The 16580-nt window shown below is 44.4% G+C and overlaps 1 protein-coding gene across 3 annotated transcripts in view; it reads left to right on the top strand.

The window, feature by feature from the left end:
- The window catches only part of TAOK3 (TAO kinase 3), a 78659-nt gene that overhangs the window by 32129 nt on the left and 29950 nt on the right, over window positions 1-16580 (top strand). For all 3 annotated transcript variants that reach the window (XM_059485352.1, XM_059485351.1, XM_059485353.1), the window contains exons 2-11: window positions 1350-1439; window positions 2611-2821; window positions 5370-5441; window positions 6291-6392; window positions 6654-6699; window positions 7297-7393; window positions 9402-9515; window positions 11247-11338; window positions 13213-13306; window positions 14639-14720. In XM_059485352.1, coding sequence (XP_059341335.1) covers window positions 2702-2821; window positions 5370-5441; window positions 6291-6392; window positions 6654-6699; window positions 7297-7393; window positions 9402-9515; window positions 11247-11338; window positions 13213-13306; window positions 14639-14720 — 819 coding nt within the window. In that variant the 5' untranslated portion in view covers window positions 1350-1439; window positions 2611-2701. The remainder of the gene's footprint in view (window positions 1-1349; window positions 1440-2610; window positions 2822-5369; window positions 5442-6290; window positions 6393-6653; window positions 6700-7296; window positions 7394-9401; window positions 9516-11246; window positions 11339-13212; window positions 13307-14638; window positions 14721-16580) is intronic.

The raw sequence follows: 16580 nt of genomic DNA, 5'->3' as shown, positions 1-16580 counted from the left end.
CCTCCCATTTTAAATACCTTGAATGCTGGAGCTGCACAGCCTTTCCTAATGGCAGAGAGGTTCGTTTGACTGGAGATGGATAAACTGTTTTCTCCATCAGTTTGTTTTTATTTTTTTTTAAGCCAAATGGATTTTTTTGTTGGCTGAAGAATGCCAGACCTGAAATACTGCATTCTTTGCCCTGTCTGCAGGGCTGTAGTAAATATAGCACCTTTGGGTGAGGCCAATCAGCTGAAAATGAATAAGCATTTCATTCATCTGCCTTTGTTTATACTTGAGATATTTTTTTTAAAAGCAAAACAGTGCAGAACCTTTTTTTGGTGCTCTTCAAATAGCCTTTTAACAGCTTGATGCTATTGGCCTGTGGTGAGATAAAGTAACAAAAATAACATTTTTGGTAATGTTAGCTATTAACAGAAAGATTCCTGCTCATTTATTTTTTTTCCCTAATAAAGCAGAGCATGAGTTAGTGTGTCATTAAATCAGGTGCCTATTAATTCAGATTTTGGCAATGTGACTATTGCACTGTGCTTAACTTGGAAGCATTTCTGCTGTGCATGTAGCTGCAGGATAACATTTTCCATGAGTTCAGGCTATTCCCAGCTCTCCCTGTGTGGGGACAGCAGTGGCTCTTTGGGGGTGTCCCTACACCCATGGCAGTGGGGACATCCCTCACGGTGACCTGATTGCTGCTGGTGTGGCTCACTGGCTGGTGCTCCTTTTCCATCTTTTCATTGCTCATCCTCTCCCTGCTGGGATCCAGCAGTGTTTGACCCTGATGCCCAGGGTTTTCCCTGGAACCTTCTGTGCCATCAGGCAGAACTCAGAGACTCAAGTAATGGACACAGCCTTGTCAGCTTCTGACAGAATCATGGCATGGTTTGGCTTGGAAGGACCTCAAACCCATCCAGTGCCACCCCTGCCATGGCAGGGACACCTTCCACTGTCCCAGGGTGCTCCAAGCCCTGTCCAGCCTGGCCTTGGGCACTGCCAGGGATGGGGATTTTTTCTGAGCTTTCTCCTTTTTATAAATTATCTAAAAAGCAGTGTCTGAGACGGAGCTTCCTGTGCCCTAGCAAGCTTAAGAGTCTTTATAAAAACCAAATAACGTGACATTTAACCTCTTTTCCTGGTTTTCTGTCCTCCAGTGCTATATAGTCCAAGGGCTTTGGAGCATAGGAAATGCTTATCCTCACCTGAAGACCCCCCATTAACGTTCTCAGCCAGTTCTCCTTGTGCTTCCCCTGTGGTCACTGGCCTTTACTGGATGTGGTGGTTTTGTGTGTTAGAATAAGGTGTAAAACTTCAAAGTCATGTCTCTAAATCCAGTTCCTTGTTTTTCTTTGCAGAGGAGGAGATTCTGGAGGGCTGGGAGCACGGGACAATGCTGCTGGAAGGAATGTGAGCCACGGAGCATGGTTGGTGCCACAGCTATCCAGGTGAGCTCCTCTCACTGCCCCTCTCCTCTCTGCTCCGTCACTGACCCTCAGCCAGGCCAAAATTCTGCCTTTATCCAGGCGGCACTTGAACTCCAAAACCTTCTAAAGCCTTTTCTGTGTGTGTTTTAGTTTAAAATTTATCTGGTTGTTACATTTCAGCTGGTATCCCAGTAAATGTTGCCCTGGTTTAGGTATAGCTGAAGGTCCTGGTGTGTGTTTGCAGGAGTTTGTTGTGCGTAGACAAAATGTGGCCTCAATAAAGGAGGTGCTGACCACAGGTGTGAAAGTACCTCCAGACTGATGGAAATTGCTCCAAGTGACTCAGCTGCAGCTCTTCTGCTGCATTTTCTGCCAAAAGCAGATGAGTAAAGGCCCCCATCAGTGCTTTGCATATGAGTATTTAATGAGTCAATGCAGATTTTTAAAGATGTTTTGTTAAGAAATGGAAAACTTCCTGATATTAGGATGTTTCTTCCCTTTTTTTTTTTGGCTTTTTTTTTTTTCCCTTTCCTCACAAATAAAATTTTGGGGTTGAATACTGAAAGTCTTCATTTAGATGCAGCTCAGTTCTGTGCTAAGGAAGAATTTAGGGAGGCAAAGATGTTCCCTATAGGATGGAGTTTAGGATTCTTCAAAAGCAATTCCATGTGCTGGGAGCAATCACAAACCAACAGCGCTGGCTGTCATGCAGCTCTGAGTAAATAAATGAGAAATAACAATTACAGGGCTGCAGAGTGTTGCTGTGGAATAGCAGCTGACTTTTCCACCAGCACCAGCTGGCAACTGGGAGTAGAGAAACAAAGCAAACAGCCCAGGAAAGTAGGAGGAACAACAGAGAGAGTCTAAAAACTGACACACTGGGAGCCTGGCGTGAAGAATAACAAACTCCTGCCACAGGATGTTTTGCATAGCAACAGGACTCTTGAATTCAAGTGGACTTCAGTGTCACTGCAGCACTTGCTTCCTGTGTGAGATAAAGAGCTGTTGTGTCCTGAATGCATTTTAATCTCTCTATCTAAATAGGAGTAATAATTAAAAACAATTAGCTGTGGGGAGGAAGCAATGGTGCAGGCTATTGCTGCTGGAAGTGTTTCCTCTGGCGTGGCTGTCAGAGAGGTGTGAACAGAACCACGTGCAGGGGAAGCAGATTAAAGATGAACTTTGCCAGCAGGTGCTGAGAGCTGTCTGCAAAGGGCTTTGTGGATGAGGGGAGGAATTGGCTGGGACTGGAGAGCACAGAGCAGTTCCTGACACGCCTCACCATGCGCAAAGGGGTGCCAAAGGACCCGGAGATTGCTGACCTCTTCTACAAGGATGATCCTGAGGAAATCTTCGTGGGCTTGCATGAAATTGGACATGGAAGCTTTGGAGCAGTTTACTTTGTGAGTAGAGTTGGTTATTTTTTTTTTTGGAGAACAGAATAATTTTAAGTGATGTTTTGGAGGCTTTTGAGCATTTGTAGAAGGAGGTGTTCCTTGAGTTTTTAGTGCTTTGTGTGCATTAGTTTTGTGATAACACATCTCAAAAAGAAGTGTTTCCAAACCACTCCTGATCTCTTAAATGTTCCAGCTGTATTTATATACATATATATATATATATATATATATATATATATGATGCATCTGACTCCATGTTCTCAGAAGGCTAATTTATTACTTTTGATACTATATTATATTAAAGAATACTATACTATACTAAAGAGTACAGAAAAGATACTTACAGAAGGCTAAAAAGATAATAATGAAAACTCCTGACTCTTTCCAGAGTCCTGACACAGCTTGGCCCCAATTGGCCAATGAGTCAAAACAACTCACAGCAGAATCCAATGAAACAATCACCTGTGGGTAAACAATCTCCAAACACATTCCAAAGGAGCAAAACACAGGAGAAGCAAATGAGATAAGAATTGTTTTCCTTTTCTCTGAGGCTTCTCAGCTTCCCAGGTGAAAAATCCTGTGAGAAGATGTTTTTTTCACAGAACGTGAATGCCACATATTTATAGTAGCAGTTTACTATAGTCTTAATAGTGCACCCAGCTATCCAGGTCAAGTATATGGTGTTTTGTGCTGAAAGTTGAATTTAAACAGCTGAAAATTAATTTGCCAAACTGAAATCTCAAGATACTTGGAGCTCTTATGTTTGGAAATCTCTACAATTTTCTTTATGGCAAAAGCAAAGAGAGTTCCTCAGAGGAATGAGAATTCACACAGGATGATGTATGGCATTCATTGATACACATCTCATTTAATCTGGAAATGAGAAAAATGATGCTTTTACTGTTGGTATCAAACAAAGCCAAATCCAAAACACTGGAATTGGAAATAATTATAATCCAGTTGGCATTAGTGAGACCGAAGTAGAATCAATATTGAAAAAATCAGTTAAAGCCAAATTAAAGCTGCTTGGAACCATGGTCAGCCACTCAGGAGGATCAGGTTCACTGGAGCTGGGTTTCTGAATATCAGACAGGAAAGTATTAAGATAATATAGGTCCCTGACACCTCTAGCTTGGCCATAGGTAGCATGAGTTGTTTTAAGCGTTCTAATTCACTGTTTGGAGTTGTGTGAAGTGATGGGAGGTGTTGGTGGAACTGTTGTAAGGAGAGGAACCTTAAATTTTATGTCATATAAGCATTTCATGTATATTTAGAGAGATAACAATATAATTTCTCAAGGTATCATCTCAAAACAGGCCTCAGCAGATGGCTGTTCCCAGGTGGGCTCACACAGCCCTGGAATTGTCTCAGCCAGGAGCATCCCAAGCTCCAGAAGGGAAAGTGGCAATGTGTCCTTCAGTGACAAATCCCAGCTGGAGGGACAGACACCATGGCCAGGTGGAGCTGCTTGGAATTGATGTGACAGGCAGAAAGAAAGCATAAATGCATCTGAGTGAAACACTCTTGATCTCCTCTGTGCTGAATCAGGGTGCAGGTGCTGGGGAAGGGCTTCAGAGTTTCTCGTTTTCCGCTTTCTCTGCCTCATTTGAGCTGTGAGGGGCCTGTGCCGCCTCCCCTTCAGTAATTCCTGTGCCCCACTGGTTCACTCAACACAGTTTTTCTTTGAAGTCCCCACATGCCTCAAAAAAATGTCATTAGTTAATACATTCCTTGAAAGGAGGATTTACCACATTTAGCTTCTATTATAGTTTAAGCTTTAAACTGTCACTACTTTTTTTTTTTTGTCCCAAAAAATGGTTGGAGGTACAGAGATTTCAGCAACTGTTTTAAGACCAAAAGCTTGATGTTTTTTACCCTTAACAAGCAGAAATGAGGGCAGTGCCAGTCCAGGCAAGGAGAGATCTTTCCAAACTTGAATTTTTAGCCTCTAATTACCATCCCTGCATCATCCAAGCAGAAAAGTAGAATTTTGATGGCTGCATAATCTTCATCACAAAATTAAGGTCTAGTACAGTGAAAGCTTTTAAATTTAGATAAATTCCAGGTTGAATCATCTTCTTGAAGCTGGAAATTGAAAGAACTATTTAAGAATGTCAGTGTTGTATGGACTTTTTGGATGAAATCATGGAGATTTCGATACACCTCTTTATTTGTTTCTTTGGCAAACATTTTGCCAAAGGTTCATCTAAAACTGCTTCTACTGTAATTCCAGTAAAACTGTGTTTTGAGGGTTCTCAGTTGATGCAGTTTTGGGCATTTTACATATCAATAGCACAAAGTCTGAGGAAGGAACAGTGGATATGGCCAGATAAAATCAGGGGAAAGTCTCCTAACAGTTGTGTGGTAAATCACATCCTGAAGAAGATGCCTCTGAGGTGCAGGAGCTTGCAAGGATATAGGAGAAAAAAAAAAAATCCTGCATTTGCCACAGGCACAGCTCACTCCATGGGGGGGGGGGGGGGGGGAAGAAAAAATGAAGCATTTTTCAAATCTATTTCTTGCTTTTTTCAATGTGTCTCTTTCCCTACTCCAGGCTACGAATTCCCACACTAATGAGGTGGTGGCAGTCAAGAAGATGTCCTACAGTGGAAAGCAAACAAATGAGGTGAGGGGAATAAAGGCAGCTGGGCATTCAGGAGCTGTGGAAATGGGAGCAGTGGAATGAGCTGCAGCTCTGGTTTGACCCCTGCAGAACAGCTTTTAATGCTCCCTTCCATGGGAATCATGGAGGTTTGCAGAGAGAAAATGAGTTTATGCAAATTTTGACAAATAGTTCGGTTGAAGGAAGTGAGTGGGGATTCAGAATGCCTGGATGGGGCTTGTTTCAGAAATAATTTTATTAAGAAGTGTGTTAAGAGCACATCTCTCTTAAATTTTTGAGAATCTATCAAATTGCAAAGAGCTGCTAATCTCAGTCTCATTTCAGTTTTTGTGTTAATGGTTCCTCTTATTTTGTATGGAGCTTGGACCCGCTGATCCTTTGGACTGCTGTGTGGATGTGCAGGGTGTGTTTGTTTGTTAAGAGCAAACAGGGCTGGTTTAAACTCATTTTTCCTTGCTTTTTCTCCCAAATGTCAGTGGTTCTGTGCTGTGTTACAGAAGGTGAGCAGCTCACTGCTACTCTCTGTAGTTTCTTACTAACTTTGAGGCCACTGAACACTTCAGTTAGCAAAGCAGCAGCATTTAAGTGAAATGTATTGCAGTTAAAATGAGGAAGAAAATTATTTTGGCAATCCTCAAGCTGTTAAATATATCTTGGGGGGATCCCAGTGCAGGAGAGACCCAGACAACTGATTTACAGCTGTGCTTTTGCAACGCTGACTTTCCATCTTCATATTGTAAAATCATTTTATGGTCGCTTTTCAGACTGACCTACAGTGTGTGGTGAATGAAAGGATGAAGAGGATTGAAAAGACAAATGTATTTATACTTTTTGCTCTGCTTTTTTCATTAGAAATGGCAGGATATCATAAAAGAAGTCAAGTTTCTGCAGCAGCTGAAGCACCCCAACACCATCGAGTACAAGGGCTGTTACCTGAAGGAGCACACAGCATGGGTGAGTGAGGGCTTGTGGAGCAAATGGACATTGCAGCACTCAAACCCTCAGCACAGGCTCTGAAATAGCTTTGAACAGCACTAAAATAAAGTCAAATTTTGCATCTTCTGATGGAAAGCTAACAAAACTTACTACTTTTTTTCCCCCCTTAATCGGGGCGTTAAAGCCACCATGCAATTTAAATTTGGAATGTAAAGATGTTTCCTAATTTCAAAATGCTTCCAGAGATACCTGAAGGCACGATGTTCTCTTTTTTTGCAGTTGGTTATGGAGTACTGTTTAGGATCAGCTTCTGATTTACTAGAAGGTAAGTTTGATATATCTTGGATTTTCTTTTTGCCAGTGCCCCCCACCTGAGTTTGATGGGAGTGGAGTTTTGCAGATGCTCTGTCTGTCCTGCTCCATTCTCTAGGAGCAATTTGAGTCTTTCCCAGTGCTACAGATAGTTGGCATGCACATTTTAATTTTGTCAAATGAAGGTATAAAAGTGTGCAGGTATGTTCCTGTAATCTGTGCCTTTTTAGGCTGCCTGGTTATGGAATATCCATAATAAAATCCTGCAGAGATCACCCTTGTCCTTGCCTTGCTGTGTGCAGGAATAATTACAGATGGGTTTTAGAACAGGAGGTTGCTGTCACCTCAACACTGGAACAGAAAGAGAAAGAGGGGAATCTGAGTCAAAATAGGGAATCAAAGCCAAAGTTTACAAAAATTAGTGTTCCTTGGGGGCCAAGATCACAGGGTCACAGTCTGCGTTCTTCCCTCACAGGGAAGAATTCTTCCCTAATTTCTCTTTGTAGCAGATTGGTGGTATTCCTTTCTTTAAAAAACACTTTCTCAGAAAAATATCCCATTTATTTTCTTCTGTTTTGTTTTATTTTCTTGCTTTTTTTTCCCTCTGTAGTTCACAAGAAGCCACTCCAGGAAGTGGAGATTGCTGCCATCACCCACGGTGCCTTGCAGGGGCTGGCCTACCTGCACTCCCACTGTAGGATCCACAGGTGAGGCTGCAGCTGCTGCTGCCCTTCCCTCTGCTGCTCCCTGGAGTCTCAAAGCTGCTTAGAAACTTATTCTAACAACTTTGGAAAAAGTTATTCTACCAACATTTTCTCTGCCTTGCTGGCAATTGTTCTGTGCAGACCCTGGTAACAAAGGCTGCCCAGGAATGTTGCACTGAACACTGATAGGAGAATATCACCCTAAATGTGCCAAATAAATAGGAGTTCACTGAGCTAGACTATTTCTAAGACTAGATATTTTTTCATATTTTCATGTGAATAAGTAAAATTGTATTGGTTTTGCACAGCCTGGTTTTTGGTAGGAGGGAGGCCACAGAAGTGTGATGGAGTCGCAATTAGGTGATAGAAGTGTAAGTCAAGGATAAAACTACCTGAGGAGAAATCCAAGAACTTTTCCATGGAAGGTGGCAGAGCCCTGGAGCAGCTGCTCATGGAGGATGTGGATTTTCCCTCTCTGGGGACATTCCAACCCCACCTGGCCACGTTCCTGTGTCACTGCTCCTGGGGGGTTCCACTGGGTCATCTCCAGAGGTCCCTTCCAGCCCCAGCTATGCTGTGCTTCTGTGACCTGGATTTCCTCCAAAGGGTACAAAGGGAATTCCAGCTTTTCCCTGCTGAGCTGGGGAGCTCAATCTGCTCAGCCAGAAATGAGCAGCAGCGACACATCCCTGCTCTGTGGCTGCTGCGACAGAAGGGGACAGGCGGGAGGGCGCGCCCTGCCTGGGCGGGGAGCAGCGCCGTGCTGCTGCCGCAGCCCCAGCGACAGCTGCCTCTGCCAGGGGCAACGGCGAGGACAGGGCAGAAGGGGCAGAATTTAGGCTTTGGGGACCGGATTTTGGGGTTGGGGACGCGATTTTGGGCTTGGGGACCCGATTTTGGGGTTGAGGACCCGATTTTGGGGTTGGGTCCCGCGGGTCCGGCCCCGCACGGGGACCTGGCGCGGGGGCGCCACCTGGTGGCGAGGCGGCGGCACTGCAGCCCCGCGCGGCTGATCGCGCGTGGAAAAGGAGGGAATTATTGGATTTTTTTATTATTTAATTTCAGGCATTTTTATTATTTAATTGCAATTAAAATTATTATTAAATTATGGTTAATTATTATTGAAGTAGTATAAAATTATTTTAACATTATAATTAAATTATTTAATTTAATATAAATAATAATTAAGTTATTATTTAATTCAAGGCTGGCAGATATGTTGCTGATACCTGATGTGGCTGTTGAGCCGTGGTATAGAATTACAGCATGGTTTGGTTTGGAAGTGACTTTAAAGTTCATCCAGTGCCACTCCATCCATGGGCAGGGACACCTTCCACTATCCCTGGTGGCTCCAAGCCCTGTCCAGCCTGGCCTTGGACACTGCCAGGGATCCAGGAGCAGCCACAGCTTCTCTGGGCACCCTGTGCCAGGGCCTCATCACCCTTATAGGAAAGGATTCCTTCATAATTCCCCACCTAACCCTGCTCTCTGTCAATAGGAAGCCATTCCTTGTGTCCTGTCCCTCCATCCCTTGTAATAGGGAATAAATCCTTCTCCATCTTTCTGGGGTGCTGAAAGGCCACAATTAGGTCACCCTGAAGCCTTCTGTTTTCCAGGCTGAATAATTCCATTTCTCTCAGCCTTTCCTTGAGGGAGAGGTGCTCCATCCCTTTGGCTGTTGTACAGGAAGGGTGACAGGGGAGGTGACAGTGAAGGGGACAGCCTGTGCTGTCTCTCTTTTACTTTGAGGTGTTCATTCTTGCACACACAAGACTTCAGCACTTGTCTTGCAGCAGAAGTGTTGGGATGCAGCACTTGTGGGTGAAATATTCCATAATAATACTTTTGAAGCAGTGCTGCCAGGGAATGGGGGAACAGAGGTTACACGCTCAGTGAATTCCTCTCTGTGTCTCTGTCCCAGCATTACAAATTGCAGACAAAGGCATCTCACCAGAGTTTGCATCATGCTGAATTACTTCTTTTTCCTCTTTTTTTTTTTTCTCTCTTAAAGGGATATTAAAGCTGGAAATATTCTTCTAACAGAACCAGGTCAAGTGAAACTTGCTGATTTTGGGTCTGCATCTATAGTGTCCCCTGCCAACTCTTTTGTGGGAACGCCTTACTGGTGAGTGAAGCCTGCAGGGCTTCAGTCCTTTATAGATCTGCTCTCTTCCCTTTCCAGTGCTTCACAGTTCAATAACAATACCTGAATAAAATGGCCAAGCAGTTTTCCTGACATCCCTGGGTCCAGATCTTCAGGAAGTCTGTCCTTGCTCAGGGGCCATAAGGAGAGATTTGGGCCGTGCAGTGCTTGGAAATGGCTCCACTCTTGCAGTGCCATTGGCTTAAAAATACCTCACACTTGTCCCAGGTGATGGGACTGGGGCATTCATGGAAAAAGGGGATTAAAAATGCCTCACACTTGTCCCAGGTGATGGGACTGGGGCATTCATGGAGAAAGGGGATCCTGTTATTCTGACTGGAAGTCACACAGCTACTTCAATCCTGTTCTGAAGGAATTGCTGAGGGGTCGCCCGAGTTCCTTGGCATTCCCAGCACTGAGGACCAGCACAGCTCCATGCTCCACTGATTCTGTGGCAGAGGCCCCAGGCAGTGCTGGGAGGTCACCATGGCCCAGCCTTGGAATGAGGCCGTTTGGCAGGAAGCCTTTTTTTTTTTTGGAAGAACACAATTTAAGAGGCTGAATTTTTGCAGGCTGGGCCTGCTGCTTCTCTGTCCCCACTTCATCCCTTTATCCTGGACCACCACTGTTCCCAGTTTCCCTGTTCCATTCATGGCTGCCCCCACAGGCTGCATTTTCCTGCTGAAATGCTCCTGGTGTGCCAAGGGGCAGCGTGGGGGAGGGTGCACGGGGTGCCTCTGGGGCTCTCCCAGCCCTTGCTGTCAGCCTGCAGCTGCAATGCCTTTGGAACTACCCCCCTTTTCCCCTTTTTTCCTCCTCCATTTCCCCCCTTTTTCTCCCTCCCTCTTTCCCCTTTCTTTTCTCTCCCTCTTTCCCCTTTCTTTTCTCTCCCTCTTTCCTCTTTTGCTTTGTCCCCCTTCTTTTTTCTCCTCTTTCCTGTTCTTTTCTCTGCTCTTTCACTTCTCCCCCTTCCTTTCGTTTTTTCCTCCTTCTTTCCTCTCTCCCTTTCCTCTTTCGCTTTTTCCCCCTTTCCCCCTTTTTTCCTCCCCCCCTTTCCCCTTATTTTCTCTCCCTCCCCCTTTCCCCCTTTTTTTCTCTCCCCCTTTCCCCTTCTTTTTCCCCCCCTTTCCTCTTTTGCTTTCCCCCCACCTCTTTTTTTCTCCTCTTCCCCCTTTTTTTCTCCTCCCTTTCCTGTTCTTTTCTCTCCTCTTTCCTCTTTCACTTTCCCCTCCTTCCTGTTTTTTTCTTCCCCCGTTCCCCTTCTTTCCCCTCCCCCTTTCCTTTTTGCTTTTTCTCCCCTTTCCTCTTTTTTCCTCCCCTTTGCTGCTTCTCTTCTCTCCCCCTTTCCCCTTTCTTTTCTCCCCCTCTTCCCTCTTCTTTCCTCTCCCCCTTTCCTCTTTTGCTTTCTCCCCCACTTCCTCTTTTTTTTCCCCTTTCCCCTTTTTTTTTTCTCCCCCTTCTTTTCTCCCCTCTTTCCTCTTTCACTTTTCCCCCATTCCTCTTTTTTCTCTCACCCTTTCTCTTTTGCTTCTCCCCCCTCCTGTGACAAGCTGCTGCTGTGGTCAGTGCCTGTTCTATTCCAGCACACTCCTCCTCATCGCCCTGCTGTCTCTGCTGGCCTCTGCCTCTGCTCAAGGGGCTGGAGCCACCTCAGGTGGTGTCCCTGGAGTGTCCCTGTGTGTCCCTGACTCAGCCTTTGCTCTGTGCTTGCAGGATGGCACCAGAGGTGATCCTGGCAATGGACGAGGGGCAGTACGATGGCAAGGTGGATGTTTGGTCTCTGGGGATCACATGCATCGAGTTAGGTGAGTCAACACACAGCTGAGGTGGGTGATTCACTCTGCAGTGTGTTAGGAACCCCTGCAAAAAGGGAAGATCCTTATTCCTCATCAGTTTTCCTCTTTAAAATGACTTGGAGCGCCCTGATAGTTGAGTTCAATCTTTTTCTGCTGGCAAATCACTGATGCTCTGTGCTTTCATGTCAGTCTGGTGTGCTCAGTTATTCCCTGGAGAGCCAGAGCACTTTGCTCTTGAGTGAGAGCAAACCATGGTATGTCACCTGTGTTTTCCAAGCTGCACTCAGTGAAAGCTGTCCCAGCTGTTGTGCCAAGAGACCTGGTGTCCTAAGGATTGTGTGTCAGAAGGGAACTACATTTAATTTGCAATTCTTCTTACTTCCCTGCTCTCTGAAACAAAAGTCTTCAGTCTCAGCTGAAAAGTTTGAGCCATGAATCATCGTGGACAGGTTCTTTATGGGAAGAGAAGAAAAGGGTTTGCACTTCAGAGGGCAAAAGATGCACATCCACAGAGCCTGGAGCAGAGGTGGATGTGGTGGCAGGTACACAGAGCAGACTCTAAGTGTGTGTTTCAGGTTTGGGTATTGACACTGCATGTGCTGAGTAGATTATTTTCAAAAATCAGTCTTGATACAGATTCTATTTAACAGCAGTACACCAATAACTCATTGTGTGGGTGAGTTCGCTGACAATGTCATTGGTGAATGTTTAATCAGCAGAAATATGCTGATAACAAAGAGAGGGATGTGCAGAAGTGCTGTCTCCAGAATTGAGATGGTGTAGATAACCAGAACTAACATGGCTGTATTTCATGTGCCAGCATGCTGACACAGTCTGTGTTTTGACATAAAGAATGCCAGAATTAGAAGTTTTAGGCTTCTGTTGTTGTGCATGGCCAATGATTTTTGTTTGTGTGGAGCTCAGGTGTGCCACAGACTCCCAAGGAGCAAATCACAGCAGCAGGAGAGGCTCTGCACCCTCTGTAGTCTTGGTACCAACATTTCTGTGGAGCTTTTTACTCAGGAACTCCAAAGATGATGGATTTGCTTTCCTTAAAAATACCCTTTTGAGAAGCATTAAACTTTTTTAAACTTCAAACTTTGCATGGTTCCCTGTGTGAGCACGAACTCAGGCAGCAGTGGGAGGAGATCTCTTGTTGAGCAGCCCTTTGAATGCTTTGAGGCTTTCTTTGAATGCTGATGCCTTAATTCCTGGTGTAGCTGAAGTGAGTAGTGATTCAGGAAAAGCAGATGTGGTGCTTTGCCTGCATGGCAAAGGCTCTGGCCTGAAAGAACTGAGAAATCTGGCACCACTGACCCTGGGGAGAACCAGGCTCCCCCAGAACTGTGAGTTCTGCCCTCCTGAGAGGCCAGGGTGCAAGGATGGGGAGGATTTCAGTGAGGGGGAGTTCATGGCACATCTGGCCAGTGAATGGGGTAACCTGTCCCCCTTGCAGTGACAAATGAGGCAGGCAGCCACTTTTCCCTCTAATCCACATGTTCCAGCAGTGCATCCAACATCTGTGGGGACTGACACAGCGTGTCCTGGCCCTGAACTGTGCCTGAGATTAGTTTTACTCAGTTTCAGCTGATTTTGCCACAGCAGATCAGGTGTGAGATGTTGCAGTTAAAGTAAGATTTACTGCAAGTTCTTACAGTTTGTATCCTGCTCTCTTTGGATTTTGTCATCTCTCTCCAAGTGAACAGCAGCTTTCCTTGAGTGGGTGTCCTGGTCTAACTTGGAATATTAAAATAATTGGCCTAAGTGTGATGACAACAGCACTGGGTATTGGTTTAGCAGTGATACTCTGCTCATACTTCTATACATTTCTCCTTTCTTTCCAGACAGCTTTATCACACCTTTCTGTTCTTTTCTCTTTCCAGCTGAAAGGAAGCCTCCACTTTTCAACATGAATGCGATGAGTGCCTTATATCACATAGCCCAGAACGATTCCCCTAGGTTACAATCAAATGAATGGTAAGAGAACCATTAACAGCTGATTTTTTTTGTTTATTTCCCTGAAAATGCCCTGTGACACTGCACAGGTCAGGCCTGACAATGAACATGTTGGCTGCAGTGCAGTGATTTGTGTGTGTTCTCAAATCTTGTGTATGCTAGCTCAGTTCTGACCTTCTGTCCCTCTGGCTGTTCTACAATCTAAAAGTGTGCAGGTGTTAATTCTGGGGTGTAGCTGCTGTAGGAATTAAAATACTCTCAGATGTGTTAAACCAGCCATGGCTGAGCATCAGCAAAGTTTCCAGCTCCCAAAGATCTCTTGGCAGAAGGGTTGTTAGCATTGCTGTGCAGCTGAAATGTGGAGAAAGGGAGGAGAATGTGGAGGTAATTGGATATTTTTGTCAGTGGAGGACTCCAGAAACCCTCAGAGCTCTGTGGCCAGTGAATGCTCCCTTGCTCCAGGCTTGGATACAAGAACATTTGGTTATTCTATGGGTTCCCAGTTCCCAGGATTGGAGTGTTGCTGTTGGGTGATGCTTGGCAGAATCTGCAGAAGGATTGAAACAAAAGCTCCTGCTGAGGTGTGGAGTTCCCCCATTCCTCTGCTGGCCATTTGAGCAGCACAACTGGTTCATTGCTGATCATTGTGTCAAGCCCACTCCAGTTTCCTTCTTGCATCCTCTCTGTTTTGCCCATTTTTCAGGGTCCCAGGAGCTTGCTCTGCTGCCTGCATGTGATCCCCATGTTCTGTGCAGGATTTGCAGTGCAGAGCAGAGGCAGCTGTGGATAAACACAGCCCCACATCAGTGTTCTGCATTGCAAGCCCTTGTTTACAGTGCCCTGTTTGCTCTCTAGGAGTCACCAAGGTGCCTTTTGTGCTCCTTTTGAGTCCACAAAAAGCAGTTTCCTTCTTTCCAGCTGGGATAAAACCTCAAATAAAGCCTCAAGTGTTGAGCTGAGCATTGAGGCAGGGTTCCCTCTGTGACTCCCAGAGATCAGTGAGTGCATTTCTGGAGTTCCCAATAATTCCACTGTCCTCTGTTTGTAAGCAGTTGAAGTAAAATCAGAAATGGTGACTGGTACACGTAGCTCTCACTTGGTTTTCAGTTTGTACTTGGAGATAGATATGTATCCATTTTGTTTCAACAGCCTTTAATTGGGAAAGAATTGAGGAGATCAGCTTGGAATTTGGAAAGTCCCAATTACTTTTTCTGCCTTAGAACTTAAGAACAAATCAGTCAATGTTTTTCTTTTGCTTTACACTGATAAGTTTGAATATATTCCAGATCCTGAGCTTCTTTTTTAATTTATATTTTTAAGATTTTATTTTATTTTATTTTTTGATTTTTGCAGGTCAGACTCCTTTAGGGGATTTGTTGATTACTGCTTACAGAAAATACCTCAGGAAAGGCCATCATCAACAGATTTGTTACGGGTAATTTATCAAATCTTTTCCAGAAATCTTGGGGAAAATCTCTTTGTCTACCAAAATAATTGTATAGATGGTGAACAAATATTTGCCCTTACAAAAATCCACTCTTTGGTTGGGTTTTTTTTTTTGTTTTCTTTTTCCCTCCATTCATGCATCACCCTTAGCAGTTAAAAATAGCATTGAGGGGATAGGCCAAGGCTGACTTCCTCCCCTAATCAAACCACCAGACCAAAAGTTGTTTAAATCCTTTTAATGGTTTCTGTACTGAACCCAATTAATTAAACTCATTTTGGAAATAACTGGATCACTTTGGAAGGAGTTTTTACAGGTCCCTAATTGCCAAGAGCCTGTAGGAGGGGAACCCGGAGTGATGTGTGCAGAGTTTGCCAAGGCTTTGTCAGGGAATCATGAATCAGTTCCAGTTTAAGTCATTTGGGTTCAGTTTACCTGGAAAATAGAGGAATTGTTTACAGCTCCAAGAGCTTTGCTTTTGGGAAATTCAGGAGCAGCCTTCCATTAGAAGGTAGGGGGATGTGAAATCCTGTCCAGCCCCTTTGCCATCAGGCTTTTCTTTTAAGTATTACCTTTCTTAAAGTTGATTATTAGCCCTGCTCTCCCTCTGGCTGCCAATGACCTCTCCAGGTAAATGATGAAGGAGCTGTTTGTGCTCCCTTTGGCACCTGGTGTATTTTTTTATTTCCTGTGGTACATTTGTGCTGTGGTAAATAATCAGTGTTTTGTTCCCTGGTTCTGCTTGTGGCACCCTGACCAGCTAATAGGTTTATGTTGTGAGTTTTGGAATGATTCATTCCTGGGGATTGGCAGCCTTGCTGCTCTCTAGGAACAGGCTGAGTTCATTTAAGGATGTCATTTCAGGAGTTCCTTAGGTTGGAGTCTCTACAAACAATTAGAGCTGAGATCTGAGTGTGAAATCCTGTCTGTTCCATATTTTATATTTATATTTTATTTATATTTATGTCTGCCCTACGCTTTTCACATGGTCACATTTTAATATTTGAGTGCACACATAGAATGGATTCAGGTTCAAGATCATGGTTCCAAATGCTTTGCTGCTTTCTAAAAATGATCTACAATGAGATAAAAATGGGTTCCTTTTTTTGCTCATCATAAATAAGCTGCAGATTGTTACTGTTCACAGAGAAATAAATGGTGGTTATCTGCATTGAGGAGCAGAAATGATTCATTTTGTTTCTGTGTGAAATGATGTTAAGAACTTTTAGCTCTGATTCAAAAATAAACACCATCACTACAAGCAAAATTGGGTACTGAAATGACTGGCTGTCCCCAGTAGCAAAACTCAAATGCACAGCAGTTGGAATTCAATTAAAAACGAGAAATCAGCTTGTGGCATGATGCTTTCCTTGTTTATTTACAAATCATTAAAAGATGATTAGCTCATCCTTTCAGCCCTCTTGTTGAAGGCTCCTGTTTTAGGGTGGCTGGGGCTGCATGTGCTGCAGGGGATGAGTTCACTGCTGAGTGAGCCCCCAGGGGGCTGGGAGGCTGAGCAGGCAGAGCTGCCCCTCCTGAGGATTTCCTTGCAGGTGGGTCCAGCTGTTGAGGCTCCAACAAAAGCCCCTTGTGGATTTGCAATGTGCAGCAGAGAACAACTCTTTTTTCACCCATTTTTGTCCCTTTGCCAATTTTTCAGTTTTCACAGTTTTTCTGTTTTTCTACAATCATGCAGAGGATGGTTGTGCCCTAAAGCCATCCCTCTTGGGAAGCAGCACACCCAGCTCTAGGGATCCCATAAAAGCATTGGCAAGTGTTCACTCAGGTTGTCTGCTTTAGCCAAGGTTAAATGGGAGAGCTGGAGACTTTTATATCCACTGCCAGCTGTAC

The sequence above is a fragment of the Ammospiza nelsoni genome, chromosome 18 (genome assembly GCF_027579445.1).
Source record: "Ammospiza nelsoni isolate bAmmNel1 chromosome 18, bAmmNel1.pri, whole genome shotgun sequence".
In the NCBI taxonomy this organism is placed as follows: Eukaryota; Metazoa; Chordata; class Aves; order Passeriformes; family Passerellidae; genus Ammospiza; species Ammospiza nelsoni.
The sequence above is the reverse complement of the archived record's forward strand: the minus strand, read 5'-3'. Positions and strand labels throughout refer to the sequence as shown.